General features: G+C 58.4%; 2 protein-coding genes and 1 long non-coding RNA gene across 7 annotated transcripts in view; all 3 read right to left on the bottom strand.

The window, feature by feature from the left end:
* MSANTD1 (Myb/SANT DNA binding domain containing 1) lies at window positions 1-21,541 on the bottom strand. 4 transcript variants are annotated; one of them, XM_078003068.1, is made up of 7 exons: window positions 19,382-19,519; window positions 18,933-19,079; window positions 17,401-17,481; window positions 14,564-14,828; window positions 10,672-10,947; window positions 8,242-8,410; window positions 1-2,769 (listed from the first exon to the last, which is right to left on the bottom strand). In XM_078003068.1, exons 2-7 carry the CDS (start codon window positions 19,006-19,008, stop codon window positions 2,689-2,691), a joined length of 948 nt encoding a protein of 315 aa, XP_077859194.1. In that variant the 5' UTR covers window positions 19,009-19,079; window positions 19,382-19,519; the 3' UTR covers window positions 1-2,688. The 4 variants fall into 4 exon arrangements, with proteins under 4 accessions (XP_077859194.1, XP_077859197.1, XP_077859195.1 ...); XM_078003069.1 differs by lacking the exon at window positions 1-2,769 and having other exon boundaries at window positions 7,856-8,410; window positions 19,382-21,541; XM_078003070.1 differs by lacking the exon at window positions 1-2,769 and having other exon boundaries at window positions 7,856-8,410; window positions 18,644-19,079; window positions 19,382-19,726.
* LOC144341098 (uncharacterized) lies at window positions 2,835-6,345 on the bottom strand. Its single transcript, XR_013417698.1, has 2 exons — window positions 4,628-6,345; window positions 2,835-3,298 (listed from the first exon to the last, which is right to left on the bottom strand). It is a non-coding gene; the product is annotated as an uncharacterized LOC144341098 (long non-coding RNA).
* Window positions 20,120-24,414, bottom strand: part of HTT (huntingtin) — a 166,768-nt gene continuing 162,473 nt past the window's right edge. For both annotated transcript variants that reach the window (XM_028848247.2, XM_078003004.1), the window contains one exon: window positions 20,120-24,224. In XM_028848247.2, coding sequence (XP_028704080.2) covers window positions 24,011-24,224 — 214 coding nt within the window. In that variant the 3' untranslated portion in view covers window positions 20,120-24,010. The remainder of the gene's footprint in view (window positions 24,225-24,414) is intronic.

Here is a 24,414-nt window from a genome sequence, read left to right as displayed (position 1 = left end):
TACAGTTGAAAGATTTATTAGACCAGGTTTCAAGACGTACAGTAATCAGGACAGTGTGTACTGACGTGAGGACAGACATCATTATCAACGGACAGAATGCAGACTCCAGAGTGGGCCCGACACATCCACAGGCCATTCATCTTCAAGAAAGAGTCCACAGCCATTCCATAGCGACATGGCACCCTCTTCTACAAACGGTGCTGTAACAACAGGATATCTGTGTGGAAAAAAGTAAATCTCAACCCGACCTCACGTGTGAGCCATTTGTAGCACGACTTTCCCTTTCCTTACGACCTTTCGTTTCCCCTAGAGTTAATAAGTGTTTTGTCTCATTCTTCAAAACTTGCTGGTGTACACAAGTACACATCGAGACACCCGCTGCACCACGGTTTATTGCAGAGAAAGCCTGGAACAATCCCCCATCAGTAAGGGGCCCATGAGACGGCCGAGCCTCCGCACACTGGAATCCGATTCTCCCGTTCAAGAGGAGGAGGGCATTCTGCCAGCATTAACAAGAAGCAAACCTTTTTAATGCAGGTATATTGGCGAAAATGGCAAGGCTCACAGCAGCACGTACTTGTGCGAGAAAAGGCTGGGCAGGGGAGAGATGCACACTGTGCCAGCGCTGGTTCTTAGCAGCAGACCAGGCGGGCTGGCATGAGCTGAAGGGGGTCATGACAGTGAGCAGCAGCTGGCGGAGTCTCTGTGAGGTCGGACTCAGGCTGAGAGGGGCACACCCTAAAAACTGTTTACAAAGGAGAACTTCCCAATGCTGGTGTGGCTTAGTCCCACAGCCACAGGGCCTCCTCCGTGACCTCCAGGGAAGAACTGTCCAAGACCCCAGACATGCCTCTGCCCAGCACGCCCGGCAGCAGGAGCGCACGGCTCACGCCGCAAGGGCAGCCCAGAGCCCCGCAGATTCTTCTCTCACCCCGGGCGCACCCTCAGCTGTAGCCTGTGGGCTGCCTGGAAAAAGGACCAGGGAAAACATCCAAATGCGGCCTACGTGTAGCTCCAGACCCGAAGGCGTTCCCCAAATGCCACAGCCTTTCTGAGGGAGTGCAAGGTGTGGGCACTTGGCCCCACTGGGGAGGGCAGACCTGAGGGACGTGTGGGTTTTACCACGCTACCCAGTGTACCTGCTCCCTCCTGTCCTCTAAGTCTTCTAGGGGGTAATTTTACCCCCTAGGTCCTCTGGGGGTAAATATGACATTCGTGGGGGACAAGGCGTTTGAGGTCTGGACTTGGTGGTGCAGAGCAGGAGAGCGGATTAGCCTTGACGGAAAGCAGTGAAGCTGAGCTCGTGCCTGGCAAGGCAGAGATAAACAGAGGGCAGCGAAAGGCGCCAGGCGGACCACTGCGTGCTGGGCAGGGGCTGTGCAGGGGTCCCACTTCCCTGAGCGGAGGGGAGCTTATGGTGGTCCCTGCACAAGCCACAGATGTGCCAGGAATCCACACGTGCACAGTGTTCACAGCTTGGCTGGCCGCGTCCCCCACAGATGTGTCAGCTCTCGGCTTCTATTTTGGAAGGCAGGGCGGTCCCAGGGGCTTCCAACTGGCTTTTTCTAGTGTAAGATGCTTGTGTTCTAGGTGTAGGGCGCCCTCTCCCACCAGGCCCAGTGGAGATGAACTTGGGCTGAAACCGCAGGCAGCACCTTCCCCCACACACTCCGCCACGTGCGCCTCTCGCGTGTTCTGAGTCCTGGAGATGACGTGAGCGCAGAGCCAGCACACAGGTTCCGGTGTTTCCCCACGCCCAGGCAACAGCCAAGGCCTGCGCCAGTCCGACCACTGTATCCTCCCCCAGGCCAGGATGCCTCCTGAGCACCTCTCACCCACCTCCCGGGCTCCACACCACGCCTGACCCTCCCTGCTCCGGGACTCTCTTGTGCCAGCGGAAACCTGGTGTTCCTGTCCGGGCCCACCTCGCCCTCAGAGCCGGCTCCCGCCTAGACAGTGCAGCTCCCAGCGCCCAGGTGAGGGGCGCCCCTCCCACTCCGTCTGCTCACGTGACATTGTGGGGAGGCCTTCTCCCTCTCCCCACGGCTCCGATCCCCCTACAGCCTTCTTTCCCTGGAAAGCACGTCTCTTATACTGGATACTCATGTGTTTATTGTTGATCTAGCTCCACCCTCAACTCGAAACCCTGTAAAGACACAGATGTGTGTCTGCTTTCCACCTGACTATCCCCAGTGCCTACAAGGCAGCAGGGGGTCCCTCCGGGTCCTCTTGGGGGCACGGTTCCCACGTGCTGTGATGACACCACCCAGTGGCATGGAGGGTCCCTCTGTGTGATGGCGCCCGTGTGTCCACCGATCGCCAGGGAGCCAGCTCCGGGTCCCGGGCAAGGACAGACGAGGCTCGCTCAGGTCACCTGTGTGCACGCTCCAGCACTCAGGCAGTGGCTCTCAGGTCTCGGCCTGTGGGTCTCCAAGGGTCCCTGAGGCTGCAGCTGCTTTCCTCATAGTCTGATGATCACGGGGTCTTCACAGGGTCTTCATCGAGCCGATGTGTGCACTGATGTGGCGAGACCCGAGCAGGAACGCAGGCAGGCCCCAGCCCTGGTGCAGCCCTGAGGGGCTTTCACACCGCACAGCTGCAGTGCAAAACGCCGGTCACTTCCAAATGTCCTCGAGGGAGTGAAAATGGTCACGTGTGTGAGGTCTTGACCCCGGAGTCCACGTCTTTTCAACGTTCTGCTTGAGCAATCGGAAGGCACACCTGCCCCACGCCCACGCTGGGGAAATGCAGCTGTGCTGCCATCTGGATCTGGAACACACGTATGGAGCACACTTTTTACTCGAGAAAAGGATGTGCAAAAACTCTGGTTGTTCGGCCTTGGGTGTCCTGACAGACCTTTTTTTTTTTTTTTTTGAAAATGAACAAAGTGAGCCTATGAGCCTGTCTGATTCAAAGAAAATAGCTGACAGCATTTGTCACCAATGATAAAATTCAAGCTTTCATGCAAAAATCAGAATTCTGAAATTCTGTATCCACCACCATGAGCTCATCACCTTTCCAGCTTAAAGACTTTTCTAAGATTGGTGATATCATCAAAAGTGATTTTAAAACACTGATTGAGGAACTGTGTCAGCATTTGGAATCTCCACATAACTTAGTGAACCACAGGCCCAGTGTGTGAGGTCACAGAAGCATGATGGACAGAGTCCATGAAGCACAAGACAGACCAACAGATTCTCCTGAAATGAAGTGGAAGTTCACCGATAGGGTTTCAGATTCCACACACAACCAGCCAGTAAAAAACCACCACCTGTGGGCCGGGCGCGGTGGCTCACGCCTGTAATCCCAGCACTTTGGGAGGCCAAGGCAGGCGGATCACAAGGTCAGGAGATTGAGACCATCCTGGCTAACACGGTGAAATCCCGTCTCTAATAAAAATGCAAAAAATTAGCCAGGCGCGGTGGTGGACGCCTGTAGTCCCAGTTACTCGGGAGGCTGAGGAGGGAGAATGGCGTGAACCCGGGAGGCGGAGCTTGCAGTGAGCCGAGATCACGCCACTGCATTCCAGCCTGGGCCACAGAGCAAGACTCCGTCTCAAAAAAAATAAAATAAAATAAAAACCACCTGTCCAGGCCGGGCGCGGTGGCTCAAGCCTGTAATCCCAGCACTTTGGGAGGCCGAGACGGGCGGATCACGAGGTCAGGAGATCGAGACCATCCTGGCTAACACGGTGAAACCCCGTCTCTACTAAAAAATACAAAAAACTAGCCGGGTGAGGTGGCGGGCGCCTGTAGTCCCAGCTACTCGGGAGGCTGAGGCAGGAGAATGGCGTAAACCCGGGAGGCGGAGCTTGCAGTGAGCCGAGATCGCGCCACTGCACTCCAGCCTGGGTGACAGAGCCAGACTCCGTCTCAAAAAAAAAAAAAAAACCACCTGTCCAGTGTTGGAAGAGGATCAAGGAAGAATATCCCAATTATTTGCAAAGGTTATTAAAATGCTCCTTTTCTTTTCAAATACACATCTGGGTAAGGCTTAGATTCTCCATTCACCCCTATACTTCACAACCAAAACACCACCACAGTGGGCAGACTGGAGCCTGAAGAGAGGCCAGTGGGCTTCTCTTAAGCCAGCGATTTACAACAATGTAAAACTACGCCACACTTCTCCCAAAAACTTTTTGTTTTGGAAAATACGTTTTTCATACAATTGTTATTTATGTTAATATGTTGTGGGTTTATTGCTATTTTGAAATGAATACATGTTTTCCAAAGGTCTCAGGTTTAATTTCTAATAAGGTATTCTAATGTATATTAATATTGGTCATTAGAACTCACATAAGCAAAAGTTCTTTGGTACTTTTAATAATTTTTTTTTTTTTTTTTTTGAGATGGAGTCTCGCTCTGTCGCCCAGGCTGGAGTGCAGTGGTGTGATCTCGGCTCACTGCAAGCTCCGCCTCCCGGGTTCACGCCATTCTCCTGCCTCAGCCTCCCAAGTAGCTGGGATTGCAGGCGCCGCCACCACACCCGGCTAAGTTTTGTATTTTTAGTAGAGACGGGGTTTCACTATGTTAGCCAGCATGGTCCCCATCTCCTGACCTCGTGATCCACCTGTCTCGGCCTCCCAAAGTGCTGGGATTACAGGTGTGAGCCACCGTGCCTGGCCCACTTTTAATGATTTTGAAGAGTGTTGAGGGGTCCTCAGTTTGAGGATAGCTGCTGCCAGGTGACCTGTCTAGGAGTGGCACTGCCCAGGGGAGGAAACGTGTTCCTCCAGCTTTAGGAGGGGACACAAATTGTCCCTGGAAGTGGCTATACCACGTCCCACCAGCATCGCAGGAGTCTCCATTTCCCGACGTTCGTCCTGGCCTCCAGCAGCCACATGATCTCAGTCTGCGGCTCCAACTCCGCGACTCTGAGGGAGGCCGATCGGTCTTCTCACGCTGACTGGCCCTGGACTTTTGGCCCTGTTCTTTCTTCATATGAATGTAAACATCATCGTGTCCACTTCAAAACCAAAAAGCGGCATTATTGAGAGTACGGTTGGAATGACAGTAATACAATGATGACATTGACTTTGGAGCTTTCGGGAGTGTGCTAGGTTTCTCCAGCTCAATAAGACTGCATAGCTCTCTTCAGTACGGGTCCTGTTCCTTCTGGGTTAAATTCACTCCAACTCTGAATGGGACATTTCTTCATTGTCATTTTCAACAAGTTTCAGCTGGTTTAAAGAGCGCCCAGTCTTTTGTACATTTGGCTTTCTGGGTATACAAAAATGAGATCTGAAAACAAAGGTACCTCTACTTTCTTCATCTCTCATCCTGCTTCTTTTGTTTACGTATCTTAATGCATCCGCTAAAAACGTGAAAACAACATGAAATACTACAGGCGAAAAGCAGGCACACCTGCGTGGCTCTTGGTTTTGGTTTTCAGTGTTAACCCACTGCTTTGCTGGATCTTATCAAATATTTTAGCGATGGCTAACATCATCATTTTTTTCCTCCTTAATGAACCAACAACTAAGGAAGAAATCAGAAGGTTGTTAAGGACACGCTGCTAATGAACGGCACCAACCCCAGGAGATTCCACAGCTGAGTTCTGCCGACCTGAGATGCTGCAGCCTGGAGGAGCACGGGCAGCGCCTGCCCCTTCTCTAAGGTGGTGGAAAGGGGCATGAATCACCGACTCTGATTAGAGAGGGCGAGAAGAAAACAGACCAAAACCACTTCTAACCCAAGCACAGCAGCGCCTCACGGTGTGCCGTCCCGGAAGCCTGGCAGCTACTGCAGTCCCAGTGCGTCATGGCTGACTCTAGAGCGGTTTCAAGGCGAAGAAGTCGCTACATTATTTAGAACCTCCATCTGCTACGTCTCGCGGGAGTGTCCAGCCTAACCTTCCTGCCAGGGCCACGGGCACCCTTCCCTCTTGAGGGCTTGGGGCTGGCTCCCTGTTAAGAGGCTCGGGAACCCCGCACTGGCCCCGTGGAAGCTGCTAGCCAGCCTCAGTGGTCAGCAGCCGGAGGCAGGTGCCTGTGTCATGGCTGGGTTCCCAGCATCTAGGGTGGCACAGGTGCCCAGTGGGAGCCCAGTGTGTTTGTTAAGCAAATGATTTCTTGGGCAGTGTCTTGACGGTGAGGTGGGTGGGTCCCTGAGCTGGAAACTGGCCAGAGCAAAAGCTCCCAAAACCCAGGCCCGCATCACTAGATGTGCCCGCATCCTCTGTCCTCCTGGGGCCACCCTTCCTTCTGCTTCTCGGCAGGCGCTGTGGCAGCCACACTGGCTTGTAAAGGCCAGCTCTGTGCATCTCTTCCCAACCACAGGGTCAGCGGCGTCATCTGGCATCTGGAAACTGGCACCACAGTGCTGGCTGCTGTTCCCTCCTCCCACCACTGCTGCCGCTCATTAAACCCTCACGACACTCTGCCTCTCATCCCACAGCAACGTGGGCCAAGTCCTCGTCACACAGGCTCTGGGGAGATCGCTGAGGAGGGTGGGAGCTCCAGGACCCTCAGAGCAAAGTGAATCCTTCTTGCCCAGCTCCCCTCTGGGCGCCACAGAGCACGCCGGCCTCTCCTTCACACAAGCAGGCCTAGGGCATCATCCTCCACACCACCATGGTCCACAGGCTGCTCCCACGCCCAGGGGAGCCCAAGCTACTCCCGTGCCTGGCTGACCTCCAGACCCCCTAGAGGGTTGGATGAGCTGCTGCTGCCTGTCACAGGATGACCACAGCACTGCCTGGCAGGATGCCTGCCTCCACGCCTGCCTCCACGCCTGCCTCCGCACCTGCCTCCACGCCTGCCTCCACGCCTGCCTCCGCACCTGCCTCCGCACCTGCCTCCGCACCTGTCTCCGCACCTGTCTCCGCAGGTGTCTCCATGGCCTGCTCACCTGGCAGCCGGAGGGAGATTTTCTGAACCCTGAGTCAAACCATGCTGTCCACCTGCCGACCCACCTGCCAAGAACCCACCTGCCAAGAAGTGGGTGGCCACTTGCCTAAGTCCAGGAGGTGACTCAAACACACCTGGCCCCAGCCTCCTTGGCAGCCAGGGCAAGAAACGCCCAAGTCCTGGCCAAGGAGGCTTATAGAGAATTCAACTTTTGGAAAGCTGGAGCTTCTGGAAAGAGTTTGCAACTGGTGGAAGGTCCAGCAGTGAGCTGAGCTTGCAGCTGTGGCTGCTCCACCGCCCCCCTGTCCCCCGCGGATGTCAGACCCAGAGCTGCACTGGCCGAAACACTCTCACTAAGCTTGAAAACCATGAACACTCCTCCCCACGGGCTGCACCGGCCTCCGTGGCCTGGCTGCTGGCAACCAGCCTCCTGGCTGCTCCTGGGGCTTGCTCCAGTGTCCTCTGCCTCTGGGCCTTCACACCGGCGATTCCTTGTGTGGCCACTGTTCCCAGCTCCATGTAAGTCTGGTTCCGTGTCCTCACGCCAACCCCTCCCTTCCAGCACTTATCACAACCTGCAAGCATTTCTCTACTGACCCATTGGTCTTCCCCGCATGGGAGCATAAGCTCCAAGAGGCAGGGCCTTTGTGTCGTCTACCATGACATCTCCAGAACCCAGAACATCTAACAGGGCCGTGCGTGCGAGCAGGTGTTACGACTTTTATTCGTGTCATTGCTAAGGAGGCAGTGGAAACACCTGATGCTCCCAACAGAGCTGAATAAAAACCTCCCGGAAGGCTCCCTGGGGTTCTCATCAGGCGTGGGAGGCCATTTAAGGACAGACGCAGAGGTCCTGGTGAGGGAGGACACAGGTTCCCTTCAGGGCAGAGCTTTCCCCCCAGCTCCAGCCTGCCCCGACCCATTTGCACCTGCTTTCATTTTTGGGATCCATCAATCAGGGCATCCTCACCAAGTCAGCAACAGCAAACCGTGCGGTCCAGGCAAGAATGAAAAAGTATACATTTAATATCAAAGCCATGTCAAGATTATTGATAGTAACGACACTGGAGAGTGGCTCTAGGATGTTCTTACTCAGAGTGACCCCCGGAGGCCCTGGCCTGTGTCTGAGGAAGGGCATTCATGCTGGAGACTGGAGCCTCACCGTCCCCAGGGCCTGGGGGTTCCTCAAAACACCCCTCAGAAGGGACATCCCGCCAGAGGCCAGGTGGAAGGCGGTCTCCTCTCATGGGGCGGCCCCCTTGCCCGCCTGGCCTGAGTGGCTTGCCCTGGGTGGCCCGGCCCCGCCGCAGCCACCTGCTGGCCTAGACGCTGGACTTGGTGATGATCCTCTCCAGCAGACTCATCATGCGTTCCTGCAGCTGCAGGCTCTGCACCTGAAGGATGTGCTGCTGGTCCAGCACGCGGCGCACCTCGCGGCAGGTCTCCTCCACGGCGCGGCTCAGCCGGCGCTGCTCCTCCACCATGGCCTCCAGCAGCCGCAGCTGCTTCTTCTGCAGGTGGCAGCTCTGCACCTTGCGCTTCTTCACCGGTCGCTCCTCCGACCTGGAAGGATAGCGCCAGCTGTGGACGTGCTGGCCACAGAGCCTGGGCACACCGGGGGCCTCACCGGACCCTCCCAATTATCCTACTAGGCAAATGGGGAAACTGAGGCCCCAGGGAGTCAGGTCACTTACTCAGGGTCTCATATTCCATGTGCAAAGGAGGGGCCAAAACCCGCCCCCTTTGACAGTAAGAAAGTAACAGGTGTGGCCAGGCACGGCAGCTCACACCTGGAATCCCAGCACTTTGGGAGTCTGAGGCAGGTGGATCACCTGAGGTCAGGAGTTCAAGACCAGCCTGGCCAACATGGTGAAACCCCATCTCTGCTAAAAATACAAAAATTAGCCAGGCATTGTGGCAGGCGCCTGTAATCCCAGCTACTCGGGAGGCTGAGGCAGGAGAATCGCTTGAACCTGGGAGGCAGAGGTTGCAGTGAGCCAAGATCATGCCACCGCACTCTGCACAAGAGCGAGACTCCGTCTCAAAAAAAAAAAAAAAAAAGAAAAAGAAAAAAAATGAAGAGAAAGAAAGAGAGGCCACAGGCATTGCCATCCTTTGCAACTAGCAGACGACCCCAAGGACCAGGGTCCCAGGACAATCCACACCACTTCGGGCTGGAAAGGGTGGGATGATCTGGGCTGCAGAGGGGCACATCCTGCCAGGGAGCATCCCTCACCCACCGAGCTGGGTAGGTGGGGGCTCAGCCCCAGTTGATGCCCAGGGGTGGAGAGGCCACACCCAGGGAGAGAAGAAGGCAGGGGTGAGGGGTGCTGGGTAGTGCAGAGTACTCAGGACACCTGTAGGGAAGCCAGAGACCACCAGCCCCACCCGGCCTTAGGCAGATGGGGAAACTGAGGTCCCAGAAGGAAGGGCATGAGATGTGAGCCCCTTTAATCTCCCGGCGGCCTAGAAATGGGGCCAGCACACCTTGGTAGAGAGGCAGGAGGACAGGCACCTAGAGGGTGTGGGGCCCACAAGAGGCCTGGGCTCTCTCACCAGGCCCTTGGAGCTCTGGTAGAGGTGGCAGGTAAAGGCAGTCCAGCCCTGTGGGCACCTCCTGAGCGCTCTGCTGCTGGGGTAGGGGCCACCCGTGGTCTCAGCAGACCTCCCTGAAGGGCAGGGAGCTGCCAAAACCCACAAACTCCAAGGCCCTGCTCCAGTGCCTGCTCACCCCTGGCCCACGCTCCACTCTGAGCTGGGAGGGTGCAGCCAACCCCAGGGGCAGGAGCGCAGTGCTTTGGTCCTGATCAGGGAGGGCAGTCCCCACGCCCCAGCCCTGTGCAAGGCCCCAGGCAGCTGAGTCCGGGAACTGGGCTCAGTCCACAGGAACAGCAGCCATAAATCTCAGGCCTCCTGCTGGTTCCTTCTAGCTGCCAGCAAAAGCGTTTTTGTCTCGGGTCTTCAATGAGAAATCCTGAGTCAAGCAGCAGCCCCCAGCATGGGAGGTGCCAGCTTGGGGGGACCCTCCTCGGAGACGCCTTCCTCACCCCACCTCCTGTCAGAAAGACTTGAAGACCAGGGCAGGGGAGAAGCTGTGACTCAAATCCACAATCTTCCTGTTCTTGCCTCCAAATGGCCAACTTCTATTTTACCTTGAAAGCCCATCCCAAATGTCCCCTCCTCCAAAGCACCTTCTCTGGGCTCCCCGGGCCCACCCCGCAGGTGTCTGTCCTGCATGCTGCCTGGCTCCCGGCTGCCCTGTGAGCATCTCGCAGGCACAGTCACGCGGCCGGCACAGGCGTGGTCTGAAGTGTGGGATGGACGGCAGAGGGGATGGGCCATCCCCACGGCAACACGTGATGAGGTGCAGCCTGACACCCTCCCCAGCGCTGAGGGGCCACCAGCCTGTGAGGGTGGGGTCCGTGTGGGGTGAGGGAGGCCAGGGGGCGCATTCTTGGGTCTGGGGCTTGGTCTCCCTCCGTGTGCCGGGCCTCGTGCTGTGTCTTCCCTCCCACAATGCTCCCAGCCACCCTCTGAGAAAGGTACTGATTTATCACCATTTTATAGGAGGGAGACTGAGGCCAGAGAAGTCAAGGAACTTTCCATGCAGCTCAAAAGTGATGGAGCTGGGAGACGAACTCGGTCTGCCTGTGGACACTAAAGTCCGCCCTGGTCTGAGGCCACCTGTCCCTGGAGGCGCTGCCCACAGCCACGGCCTCTGCAACCACTGCGACCGCCGCCGCCCTCACCGCTCCCAGTCCCTTTCTCTAAATGGTGGGGGCTGAGACACTCCAGGGCAGGGGAAGGACAAGCAGACACACTACCTGAACTTAAGGGACAGTAAGCTGGAGGAGCTGTCGGAGCGATCGTCCTCGAAGCGGCCTTCGTAGGAGCACTGGTTATACGGGAAGTACAGAGGGGTGGACTTAGCGGGCGGCGACAGGGACGCCTCGGTCTGGGATGTGGAGGGCCCCGGCGGCTGGCTGTCCGGCAGTTTGCCATCACAGGACTCGGGGACCTTGGCCAGAATCCCATCAATGGCTAGGTAATAGGGCCAGTCGGGCGGGGCGGACTCGCTATCTGTCATGCATTTTAATTTCCTGAAACGAGAGACACAAGAGCCAAGGGTGAGAAACAGAGCTGGCCCAGCCCGTCCTGCCCAGCCTCAGCAGAGGGGCGCACCGCGCCGGCACAGGCCGGAGCCGCTCTCAGCCAGCAAGGGCCTCCCCAGCAAAATTGGCCAGGCTCCAGGGTCAAGATGACATTGGACTTAGAAAGAAGCCAGGCTTCAGGACCTAAACGGGCTCAGATGTTAAAAAGGAAGCACGCGTCCCAGTATTACTAAGGTTACCTGTGCATGCTGGGACCTTGGGGCTGGTCCTATTGCTTTTCCCTCACTTTTCTGTAGTTTCTAGACTCTCTGCAATGAGCAAATACTGCTTTTTAAATAAGTCATTTTGAAAGGTAGAGTAATAAGGTATTATTGTAATAATAAGGTATTATAAGATATATAAATATAGTGATAATATTTTGTGATAGAGTAACTGTGCTGTTTGGGAGAGAATGCCTCAGGGAGCGACAGCCACTGGCGTTAGAGCACAGGCTTCAGTGTCCACAGCCCTGAGTCAGTATCTCATCTCCACACTTTGCTGTGTGACCTTGGGCAGGTTCATTCACCTCTCTGAGCCTCTATTTTTAGATCAATGACATGGGGATGATTGAAGTAAGCCCCTCCCCCAGATGCAGGGCAGATTTAATAAAGCAAACAGCAGGCTGGGCTCCCGTGCCATTCTTGGTTGAACCTACAGTCTGGGCAGGAGCCTAGATCCAGCACTACAACCTGCGACCTGCCCAGAAGCCCTGGGGTGGGCCGGATGGGCCCCTTCCCACACTGCCTGATGCCTCATTACCACTGGGACCCCCTGCGCCCACCTACTCCCACAGACAGGTCCTGCCCTCTGAGAGGCTAAGTCCCCAGGCCTCCCCTGGGCCTCTGGGAGGTCAAGGCAGGGGAGACAGGGCCCCAGGGCGGCCAGACAGCTCTGGCCAGGCCAGGAAAGAAGCCACAAGGTTGGGGGGAGGCAGGGGTCTCTGCCACATCAGACCCAGTACCTCCTAAGGCCCAGAGCCCACCCCCTACTCTGCCTTTGGACAGAGTGCCCTGAGGCCGGGCTCCAAACCCACCCTGTGCTCGGAGTGGGCATCTCCTCTCTCCTACTCTTGTTACCTGCCAGGATGTAGCTACTGGTCCCTGGAAACAATAAGCTGGCTTCTGAATGAGGTGCCCCCAGCAAACAGACACAGCCAGATGGTGAGCAGGGGCTGCTGCCCAAGGTGGCACGTGGCTGCGAAGACACCAGCACAGAGCATGTGGGGCCGGGCACTGGGTGCCCATCCCTAACCTCTGCCCCAGGCTTCTCTCTCTGCCCTACTTGAGCCAGCCCACTCTTTGGAGAAATAAGAAAAGGCCTATTCTCAGCGTAGGAGGCCCCCAACTGTACTCCAACAAACTACTCTCCACAGAACCAGCCACCCTCTCAGGCTTCTTCAGCCCAACAGCCTTAATATGTAAAGAGCTCTTGTAAAACAAACAAACAAATGACAAAAGCCTCTGCTATGGGGAGGCTGGGGGTATAAAGAAAAAGGACAAAGATCTAGTCACCCAGCCACAGCTCCCTCTGCTAAGGATTGTGTGGCCTTGGGCAAGTCCTCTCATGCTCTGGGCCTCAGCTTCCCCCTCGGTGAACGAAGGCTGACTGTGGCAGCTCTGAGGGGCTGCCGTGCGCTTCATCAACCGTGATGTGCTGTGCACCGGCGCAGCCCTTGGCCCGCCAGACTGCAGGGTCTGGAGTGGAGGCCCCCACTCTGCTGCACCCTCATCTCCCGGCCTCCAGGAATGGAGACAGAAGCCCTCCCCTGGGACGCTGAAGAGGCTTTCAGCATAAATAATGAATAACCTGGCCAGACACCAACCAGAGCCAGCCGGGGAGGCGGTGCCCGTGAATTCCTGAGTCAGAGGGGAGCCACCTCCCACCGCCCTCTGTGTCCCTTCCTCACCAGGTCCCTGAGCAGGGCTAGGAGGCCACAGGAACGGTGGGGCCACGCGAACAGTGGGACCGTGGGCAGCTGCCTGCGTCCACTGAGCCTCTGAAGACACCCAGGCTCACACCTCAGCCCTCACGTCGCAAGCCAGCCGCTCAAACCCAACATCCGTCACGCTCAGCACCCTAGGTCCCGGCTTTGGGGACTGGCTAGAGGCCTTTGGGCAGGGCCAGGCCCCGGACCCCTCCTTCGAGGCTCAGAAAAAATCAAATCAACACAACTGAAAGCGGAGACCCCACAGCCTGGCGGTCTGTCCGGGGCCTTGCTGGACCTCTTCCCTGCTCCCACCAGGACGGGGGACTGGGGCTCCCCTTCTGCTGTGCTGGAGGCTGGCTCCTCGCCTGTGGAGGGCAGTGGGGGTTGCCTCTCCCACAAGTGGCTCAGGTGCTGCCAGCCTCTCTGCCCCGGGCTCACCTGCCTGACCCGGAGGTGGAGCAGCCCCTCCCATCCTGGAAGCTGGCAGGCTCTCCGGTAGCCCCAGGCCCAGCCCTGTCCAGGCCGTCCATAGGGCCAGGTGCTCTAGGCCGCCATTCTCCCCCTGCGGCTTCCAGCTCTTGCTGCCACCCTCGCTCTGTGCAAGACCCTCCCCACACCCAAAACCATCACCCCACACCTGTGACCTTCACCGCACACCCATGACCTTCACACCCTGCAAGACCCACACCGTAGCTGTGACCCCACCTGTGCCTGACACCTTCACCCCACCATAACCCCCGCCCACCTGTGACCCCATCCTAATGGGCTGGGGACCCACACACTTTAAGATGCTGGGTGTGTAGGACCACAGCTGTCCCCTCCTCCGAGGTGCCAGTGCCTCCTTGGCTGGGTGGTCCCCTCGGGCCTTCCCTGCAGGTTGCCCGGGCAGGAAGGGCCCACCTGCCATGTGGTGGGAGCAGAGGTGGGGCCAGGCCGGGAGCCCCCACGCTGGGAGTCCTGGGCCAGGGCAGGGCTCCATCTCTTTCTTCTTTGCACAGTAAGCCCCGCCCACGCGCTGGCCGGTCCTGTGCCTCACCTGGTGATTTCTGGGAACACCCCCCGCAACCCTAGGGCCAGCCCCAGTGGGGCTCACGGGCTCATGGCAGAGGCTCTGTGGATGTTCCACATCGCAGAGCACGGAGCCTCCTTCTCACTTGCAGTCTCGATTCCCCAGTGGCACAGTAGGCCCCTGAAACCCCTGCTGAGCTTGGGAGCCTGGTGGCGGGGAGGGCACTGGCAGCCGCCGCCTCCCTATGGGAAAGGAGGGTGTGAGGTCAGTGAGCACCACCATGAGTGATGCTGCCTCCGAGGGACAGTGCCCAGACCGGCCATACGTCCTGGGAGCCATCCTGGCCTCTGCCCAGTACCAGCCCCACCCCTGCTACCCCTCAGTTCTTAGACCGGTTTCCTGCCCTTGCTGGGCCTCAGTTTCCTCACTTCCCCAATGGAAGGCTGCACACACGGTTTCCGTGCGCCCTGTCTCACCCCGTGGGATTCTGCCCATACCCGGCCAGAGGAGACCGACAGGCAGGCCAGGACCCACACACCCTCCCGAGTCAGAGCTCCGAGAGAGCCAGGAGCGGCCGCCACGCCCGGTGCCGCCTGTCCTGGGGGGACCCACACTGCGCGCGCGCCCACCTGTATTGGAAGGTCATGTTGGTGATCTTGATCTTGATCTCCTCGCCCAGCCTGCGCTCGCCGGTCATCTCGAAGAGCTTGCTGGCCATCTTCTCGTACACCTTGGCGTTGCGCTTGGTCTGCTTGAGCTCGTCGAAGAACTCCTCCCAGACCAGCATGAGGCCGCGCATCTCGGCGTCGGTCCAGTTGCGGGCCCGCCGGTGCTTCTCCGCCTGGGGAGACACCAGGTAGCCGGGCCCCTCGGCCGCCGCCATGCTCCAGGCGCCTGGGGGGTGAGAGAGCGGCTCAGCGAGGCCCCCGGCCCGGCCCCACGCACCATGGGCGGGAGGCGCCGCTCACGCTCGCTCGAAGGCAGCTCCACGCTCAAAATGGGGCCTACATCTGACAGGCAGGAATTTAGTTAAAAGCTTTTAAACGGGAAACGTCATTTTGATGTCACGTTTCCATAGCAACAGAGCAACTGCATAAGCTACAACAACAGAAACCTTTTAACTGAAAGCCCAGGAATCAGGGCCGCACTGACGGGCCATCAATATTGCAGCGAGCGGTCCAGGCCCAAACCCAGCGGCCCGGCTCCCAGCCCTGCCTCCCACCGCCGTCCAGGCGATGGGCCCCCAGTTCAGTGCCGTCCCGGCTCACGCAGGCCAAGAGGGGGACTTGGGTGGGACCAGGCAAGGAGAAAAGGGGCAAAAGGTGGGAGAAACAGAAAGGACAGGAGATGAGGAGGCTGAGTCCCCCAATGCTGGCCACTGGCCCTGGTGGGAGTCCTGGGCTGTGGGACCTTAACTCCCTCAGAAGGCCTCTGCCAGGCTGAAATGGGGCTGGGCCCCGGGACCCCTGGGTCTCCTGGTCCTGGGGTCCTAGGGCTGGGCCCTCGCAAGAACCCCACATCCCCACCCTTTGCTCCTTTTGCTTCTCTTGCTGCAGCACCCAGGCGCCCTGGGCCTCAGGTCCGTGGACACTGGAAGCCCAGATTGGTCAGAGCCAGGCCCTGCCCAGAGGTGCAGTCACAGGGTATACAGACACAGGCCTCTGGCACCGGCTGGCGAGGATAGCAGGGACGGCAAAGGTGAGCTCTGTTTGAGACACAGGAGGGAATCAGCCCAGCAAGCCAGGGGGAGGCCACAGGGCACTCCTGGGAAGAGCCATGGGCATGGCAGGGCACAGCCTGGGTACGCAGGGAGCAGATGGGCAGCCAGATTCCGCACGGCATGTGGAGATGGGGCTCGAGGCCCAGGCTGCGGAGCGGGCCCTGAGGACTGAGATGCCCCCAGGCTTCTAGGGGACCACAGCCTGCCGAGAGCCCCAGGTGCAGCAGAATAGGAGCGTGTGGCCTGGGGGTTCTGCTCAGAGAAGTGCCCGCCCAAAGGCATCAGCACGCAAAACGTAACACATGCAAGTCAGGCAGGGTTCTGTGGAGCCCACGGCACCTGTGCAGGATGCGCTGTGCTGGACGCGGTACCCAGGCTAAACGCCACTGTGGTCAGCAGAGGGACAGCAGGCATCCCCCTGCCCTCCTCAGGCCTGACCAACTGCAGGAGACTCTCAGGTGTGGGCTGCCGCAGGAAGGGCAGCTGAGCCTGGAGTGGGGAGGCATCTCAGCCTCTGCCGCTGCCCCTGCTGTCCTGTGAGGCATCTTGGAGGTGGAACTAAGGTTCTCAGGGGAAGGACAGGGCAGGGGCGTGGCGGGGGTGCCTGGCCCCACTGTGGGTGCCCAGCATGGGGAGGGTGACCTGGGGCTCCCTTTTGCCCACAGTCAGGATAGGAAAGTGTATGGGGAGGGCCCCAGGGATGTGTGAGGGACTCAGAGGGGTCTCTGCACCCCTACACCGGGTTCCTGGTCCAGGCCTGGCCCTACTATCAGCCCCGTGAGACTAGTCCAGCCCCTTCCATTTGGGCTCTGGAGACATCATCCCTACTGCCTGGCACGGGGCATGGGAGGGACCCACAAGGCCCCCTCTGCTAAGTTCAGCCCTCGGTGCTGGGGGCTGGCACAGAGAGCTCTGTGGAGGGCCTGCAGATGGAGTGACTAGAAGGCCCACCTCCTCTAGGAAGCCCTGGCTGCTCAGGAACAGGGTTCGGCCCTTTCCAGTGAGGTCGGAGACCTGTCCGAATGCCCTTTCCGTAGCCATGACTCCAAGGGCAGAGGTGGGGCTGGCTCCCAGCATCTCTTGGCATCTCCCGGCACAAGGGGTGTGCAGAAAGTCATGGGGTCCCAGCAGTGGGTTCAGGGTGCAGCTCTAGCGACTCAGCATGGACCTTAGTCATGTCTTCCCCCAGCCTGTTTCCTCACCTCTACAACAGGGGTAACAGGATCTGACTATCTCACCCAGCACGGTGCTGGCTAAGGGGGCACAGCCCTCCCAGAACCCTGCCCCCTACCCCCTTCCACAAATCCACTTGGAGCTGCTGGAGACAGCGTCAGGCCTACTGTCCTGGCTGAAGGGGGAGCTGCTGGCCAGTGGGCACCACCACCACTGCTGGGGGCCCCACCTGACGGCTCTAGAGGAAGCACCTATACCCCTGCCTGCCCGAGTTCCAGTGGGCACAGGGAGACAGAGCCCTGCCTGGCAGGGTGCCACCCCACACTCGCACCATCCTCCAGGCAGCATTTCCAGGGTAAAAGGCTCAACTCCAACCCTCTCTTCCTGGGCTCAGTGCACATGGGAGGCCCTGGACAGCGCAAGCTCTGCAGCCTTTCCTGAGGCAGAGCCCTCACACCGACCTCCAATGTGAGGACAAGAACTGGGCAGGCAGCGGATGGCAGCACCAGGCACCCAGCTACCCCTGCCTGGGAGGGTCCCTGCATCTATCCCCTACTGGGGAAAGGCTCGTACCTTGGCACAGCTGCATGGCCTGCTGGGACCCTTGGTCGCTGCGGGGTCTCCTAGGGCCAGGGGCTGGGCAACCAGCAGCACCTGAGGGAGAAGGGGCAGGTCAGGCCTCGGCAGCAGCTGTCCCTGGTGGAGACCAGGGACGTAGGCAGGGTCCTGCTGTGCTCAGGCTAGGAGCATGCCCCCTAGGCCTCTATCCCTTCTAAATAATGAGGCTGGGCCCAGCCAGACTCTCATCCCACTCAGCATTTCTGGGTGGCTTTTCTGCCCTGCCTGACAGGCCAGGAGGACACGGGGACTGACCAAGGGAGGGGGCAGCAGGGCTCCTAAACACAGAAGCCCAGAGAGGAGGTGGGCGTCCCACTGAGGGGCACCTTCCAGGAGCAGCAGTGGTGAGCACAGCCTGTGCAGATGGGTAGGGATTTGGCAGCCGAGGAGTTCAGGGCTTGGGTGAAGGCAGAGGACCACGTGGAGTCCTGGGCCCAAATCATGGGGGCCCCTGGGCAGGCTCAGGAGCCTGGACTTCCCCAGAGCAATTGGGGCCAGGAGGGGAAGGATGTGGCCGACACTGCTGCCACTGGGGCAGGGTGGAAGGTTGGGCAGGTGGGCTGTCTGGAGGGTACAGGGGCCAGGATCCACCTCAGGACCAGCCTGTCCGAGCAGTTTTGGGGCCAGCTGCCTGATGAAGTGCGGAGGGCGGGGGCCTGTGCACACAAGGGGAACCCAGACCTGCAATTTTAAGCCCTCTGCCTCCAGGGATGACCCGACCCTGACCTCACAGGTCCACGGGGCCCACCCAGGGCCCAGACACCCCCGACCAGTATACTTGGAGGCCTGGTGTGGGGTAGAGAAAGCCAGCCCCACCGGCAGGGCCTCCAGAGGACGTGGCTGCCAACAGGGCTGGGCCCTCTGGGCGGCTCAAGCCATGTGCCCAACAGGCAGCCAGGCCGCTGGGACTGCAGAACCTGGGGGACCCGCAAGGGATGCCCACATGGTTTCCCAAAAGAGGTCCTGGTGACAAGGCCGGGCCCACCTCTGCCCACGGGCATTGTCACGGTGCCCACAGAGCAGACTCGTGGGCTCGCAGAGAACGCCTTTCCTTGGGCCCCACTGCAGGCTTCCCTGAGGGGTGCACCCCACACCCCCAGGAACGGGGCTTCCTCTGTCCTCGGCTGGCCGTGTCACATCACGTGGAGGCAAGGCCCCCTACCCAGTCCTTTCTGTGGCGGCTCCGCCGGGTACTCACCTCCCCCTGGCTACTTCCCTCATCTGACTCACAGTGCTCCACGCTCCACACAGGGGAAGCGACTTCCAGATCCTCTTTGGAACAAAGCCAGTAGCAGCCAAAACCAAATACCACTGCAGGCACAGAGCACAGCCCCGGCAAGGGGACAGGGTGTGCTCTCCGATGAGGAAGAGGAAGGCTGTGCTGAGGGCAGCTCTGCCGTGGCAGGGGGAGGGATCGCAAAGCCCACGCATGAGGGGTTCGCCACTGCTTCCCACTGGACCCCGGCCCCTTTTCTTTCTGAAATTACCAGCCATGCCAGGTGTGCTAGGTGTGCCAAGGGTCTGGCTGTCCACATCTGGACCAGGGAGAAGGGGGTGCTCCATTTCTCTGAAGTGACCAGAACTTTGGTAGCTCTGAAGGGAGAAGCCCCTGGGGCGCCCTGGAGCGGTGTCACCTATGAGACAGATTTAAGGAGCTCAAGTGGCATGCCCCGCCCCAAATGCTTTGAGCAACTGGGGGAAATTTTTACCCGGCTGGGCCTGTCCACCACATCCCTCTGGCAGACTGATCCCCATCCTGCTCAGAGAAAGGGGGTCCCTGCACGTGCCTAAGGACAGCAGGCAGCAGGAGCTGCCCCCTTGGCCAACAGGCCCCCGTCTCTCCTGGCGCGGACAGCAGAGCAGGGAAAGAATGGGTGGGCGACCCCTGCCCATTCGCCAGAACCAGACAGGACCTCAGCAAACAGTAACTAAATACCCTGCACCAGACGAAGCCACAGTTTTGTTCTTGCAGGTTTTCGTTCTGCATCCCAGGATGACTACACCACCGACCACCAAGGCTTCCCAGAGGCTGGGCCGAGCTTAGAAGCTTCCCCGCTGGGCTGAGCAGAGCCTTCTTGGAGTAGGCGCTGGTTCAGACAGGAGAAACAAGCTAGAACAGACGGGGCAGGCCCTGCGGACACACAGCAGCCCAGGCCACACCAGAGGTGGGATGTGCCAGCTGCTTTGGGGGGTACCTGGGAGCAGCTGGGTCAGGGACACAGGTTTCAATGGCCAAGGAGCTAGAAGGGTCGTGGGCCCTGTGAGAACACAGCTCTAGTCTGCTGGGCCTGATGACCTGCTCCAGTGCCATGGGCCAAGTCCTGAGGCTTGTGTGTGTCATATAAGCTTATGATGTCACTTGACCATGAAGGATCCAGCAGCTCCCACAGCTCCCATCTGCAGTGCAGGAAGACCACCTGTACTGTGGTTTGCGAAGGCCCTTGAAGCAGCACCCAGCCAGGCCCCTGGGGCCACTTCCTCATCCCTGGCTACAGAAAACACAGGGCTTGTCCTTGCTGGCAGCTGCCTGCAGGACCCTCTGTAATGTCAGATGTTAGCTGGTGGGACAGTTTCTGCCCCTGCTGGAGAAGCACTTAGGAGACAGTTTCCTAAGACTCCAGCTCAGCAAGGTCTAGGTTCTCATGAAGTAAAGCAAGCCTCACACAGCAACAACTGATGGTTTCAATGTTTTTCCTTTAATTTGGATGTACAATGTTTGCAGCAGTTAAAAAAATTAAATATACATCTCTCGTCAGTCCTTCCCTTTGCTCTCAGAAGCAGTCAGGTCTGGGTGGGGCTCCGGGACTCGCCCATCACAGCCCTGCTGGCTCCAGGGGAGCTCAGGCTCAGCTGACAGTCCCTCTGACCACAGCACAAAGCAATGAGACCTGGACAAGGAGGCCCCACGTGGGTCAGAGCCCACCCTCCGTAGGCAGGTCCACGTTGGCCACAATCCTCCAAGGCTGGCAATCACCACCCAGATTGCAGCGGGAGACTCTGCTTTTGGAAACAACTGAGGGGAAGGCGTTCCTTGGACTGCACCAGAGCGTGACAGGCACACGGGGGAAGAGTGGCCTCTGAACCTTCCAGGTTGCCTTCAGTTGTCATGCGGCGCTCTGAGCGGCTCCCTCCTTCCCAGGAGGCCCAGGCCTGGCGAGCGAGTGTCCTCTTCTCGCCTGGACCATCCTGAGCTCTCCAGGGTGCCTCGGCAGCTCTCAAGTTCTTCCTTCTTCTCGCTCCCACAGGTGGCCCCTCCGGAGCACAGCTCCAAGCCTACCCTGGCCAGCAGCTGTGGTCCTGGGTCCTCCCCGCAGAGGGAGGAAGTGGGGAGGGACAAAGCCGGGTGAGGATGTCTGCTGGGCAGGATGCTCACAGGTAGCAGGAGCAGGCTGACTCCACCCCACAGACACACAGAACTAACCTCACTCCGCCCCTCAGGGGGAGGAACTTCCACCTGCCAGGCAGCCACAGACCGAGTTATTGCTGTTTACTATCCGTCCCGAGCTCCATGGGGGGCTCAGCTCAGCTCCAAGAGGACGAGCTGTTCATCGGCTCCGAGGGCTCTGGAATGACCCCTCCATGAAGGTGGGGGCGGGGGTGTCCTTTAGGGCACAGGGCCTTCTCAGATGCTACATTCTGGGTGTCTGGAGGGGTTTCAGCTTCACATTTTCCTCCTGAAAGGACACGTGTGCTGGCAGAAATGGGGGTGGACAGTAGCAAAGAGCGCTTGGCAGCCGGAAACGTCACCTACACAGACTCAGCTGGGCCCGCAGCGGAAGGGAGGCACGTTTTGGGACAGAAACGCGCTTCAGTGCATTGCCAAACAATTCTACCCTGGTTTCATTAAAGTCTTTCCTGATATTACCAGCAGCAAAACAAAAGCAGTCTCCCCGCAGCTCACCCCCAAAACTTGACAACCAAATTAATCACATTTTCAACACAATTTGGATAATATGATTGGTGCTTGCCATAGGTTTTTTAGGAACGCGACAAAGTCTTCCTCCCTTCGGCAGAGTTGATATGGAGACCGTTTTCTCCGGTGGGATCCTAGTGAGCCATGAATGAGCCCTGCTCTGACCAAGCCCCGCGCCTGGACGCCCGTCACACAGCTAACTTTACCTGGCAGGTCTGAGGAAAGTCAACTTCCAGGAAGAACCGACACGGGCACTCTTGGAGGCCATGCATCTCTGTCTTGAGATGTGCGTGTATAAAACTACAGATGTGTCCATATGCACGTGCACGTGTACTTGACTTACGCATGGGTAAAGTCATTTTACTAATGAGCTCATATTCATCTCTGGAGCACACAGGCAGGCCTTTGGGAGTGGGGGACACCCACTGCCAGAGCGGGGTGTTCTGAGCCCCTTGCTAAGGACTGTTTTAGATCACGTCGTAAACAAAAGGAAGACAAACTCTGTGTTGAGCCCAGCGATATGCATTCCAAGGGGAATGGCTCCGTTTTACATTCACAGTGTTATTTCTTACAAATGTAAACATCTAGCAGAACAACATCTGGCCTGTGATACTTCTGTCTCTGAGCTGTTGACATAACTTACTGCAGGGGAGGTGGGTGGGGAGCAGCAACGGTTCTGAGAACTTTCCCCTCATTCCCAAAGCTTCTAGCAGGCTTTCCAGGAAGAAGCTAGGATGAGAAACAGGAGCCCCCAACCAATACGGAAGAATGGTGGCTTTCTTGTTAAAATTCAGTAGCTTCCCTTAAGGGCCTCCTCAAACATCAGACCCCTTTCTACCGCTCCTGCTGCCCTGCCACGAGGACGAGGTGGTCCTGGCTGGGGGAGGCCTCTGTTGGGAGCTGGTGGGAAAAGCCTCATACAGGCCTGTCAAAGGCTGCTCAGAGGAGGGGCTCCCTTTGAGCAGGGGCTCCCTTTCAGCGCCCCCTCATGTATGTGGGCAGCACACAAGTCCACATGTCAGCTGCTCCTCAGCTGCCACATAGGAGAGGGACAGGTGGAAGCTTGAGGGTCTCAAGGCAGCACCTGCACAGACTCCAGAAAAGCATTTCCTCCACTTACCATATTCAATACCCAAAACATCAACAGGCATGAGCAAACCAAGCCACATGACAGTCGCCAACCTCGCCTGGCTCGCCTCAAGGGCTGAGGAAGCAGAGCTCCTGCCCCATCTCAGAGCTCCCAAATCCAGCTCCTATGTCAGCAGCAGCCGGCCATCCAGAATCCACTTCCATTTTAATGACTTGGCTCCTCTGGGCCTGCAAACAAGAGGCTGGTCCAGGGACCTGGCCTGGGGATAGGAGTGGCGGCTCTGACAGGGCAGTGGGGCAGTCTCCAATGAGCACAGATCTGCACTCTCCTGACTAAAAGGGGTCCCCGTGCAAGATGTCAGCTGGAACGGGGGCAGAAGGGATGCCAGGCTCTGTCACTAACAGTGCCAAGACGCCAAGCTTTGCTGTTGACCAAGAGAGGCTCAGACAAAACACAGCTCAGTGACACCCTTGGGGCATGCATCCATGGAACGGCAGATCCCAACACCGGCCAGCCAGCTCCTGGGCAGACACCGCCCCAGGGCTAGCAAGGAACAGGAGTGGGAGGCCCATGTCTCTGGACACAGCGGAGGCTGCTCACAGCCAGGGAGGGCTGGCCTTCTCAGCTGATAGGGAGGCTGCTGTCCCTAATGTGGGTGGAGAACAACAGTTGTCTGTGCCCAAGAAGGAGGGGCTGCAGGCGAGCATGCCCCTAGGACAGTGGGGGCCTGTCCTTAGTCCTGCTGTGGCCACCTGCACACTAGCGCCTCTCTACATCCCAGTCACCTTGTGAATGCATAAACAGGAACATGTACAACGGAAATGTCAGCGGGTGCTCAGGAAGGCTATGCCAGTGGCTACAGGAGAGGGAGCGTGGCCAGGGGCCCTGCCCACCTCCCCGAACACTGTCGCATGCAGCACAGGCCTTGCAATTCACATACTTTACACGGGCATAGAAAGAGTTACGTTAAAATTAATCTCTTTACTGATATAATTAAATTTTAAATCCTGAGAAGAAAAGAGAGAAGGGAGAATGGTGCTGGGTGTCTAGCACCCCCAGCCACTGGCCCAGCACATGCCATGGCATCTGTGCATACAGACACAGGGCGTGGCATGCACACCCCACCAGGAAGACACAGGCCAGTGTTCCCAAAGCCTGCTCACGGCACCTTCTACTGCAGGACAGCAGAGGGGCCCACAGCCAGCCTGCAGGAGGGAGGACTTCCGGCCCAGATGCAAGAGCAGCTGCAGCCTGGCAACACCCAACAGGTGAGCATCAGGAGAAAGGACCTGGTCACCCACATGGCGTGCAGCACAGCTGCTCCTGCTCTCCGGAAGGCCTCAGGCTCAGCCCCACCGGGACTGCAGATACTCCTTGCCTGGCCACTGTACCACAAAGAGCACTTCTGCCATATGGCAGAGACACGCACGTTGCCTGGCCGCCCGCGGCATGTGCGGAAGCCCACAGGGACCAAGCTGGCTCGGTGGAGGCAGGGCACAGGGCGCAGATTTCTGGAGGCTCCAGCCCCAGCTGCCGCCTCACAGTCTCTCCCACCATGGCGCTCAGCAGGTGGTGACCTTGTGGACATTTCGTAAACAAGTCAGCAGCCGGTGATATGGGCTTCCTGGAGCTGCAACCACCTCAAACACAGACTGGAAGGCCCTGCGGTCGAGCTCCTCCTCTATCTGGTGTCTGTAAAAGTCTGTGGCAACCAGGCAGAAAAGGTTGACGTCCACCTGCTCCAGCTTTCCCATCCTGCTGATGACATGTGGGAGGCTGGTGCAGGAGTTAAGGAAAAAGGCCGGCAAATGAGGGGAATGCTGCCTCCCTGTCCTCACCTGGGAGCTCCTCTCCTGAAACAGCCTACGAAGGGGCCCAGGGAGCCTGGAGAGCCAGCAGAGCCCCGGAAGGGCTACCTGGATGGCTCCAGCTGCAGCAGCGCCTCCACCTTCATTCCTGCAACCCT

Source organism: Macaca mulatta, chromosome 5, assembly GCF_049350105.2.
Source record: "Macaca mulatta isolate MMU2019108-1 chromosome 5, T2T-MMU8v2.0, whole genome shotgun sequence".
Classification (NCBI taxonomy): domain Eukaryota; kingdom Metazoa; phylum Chordata; class Mammalia; order Primates; family Cercopithecidae; genus Macaca; species Macaca mulatta.
This window is presented reverse-complemented; position numbering and strand designations above follow the sequence as displayed.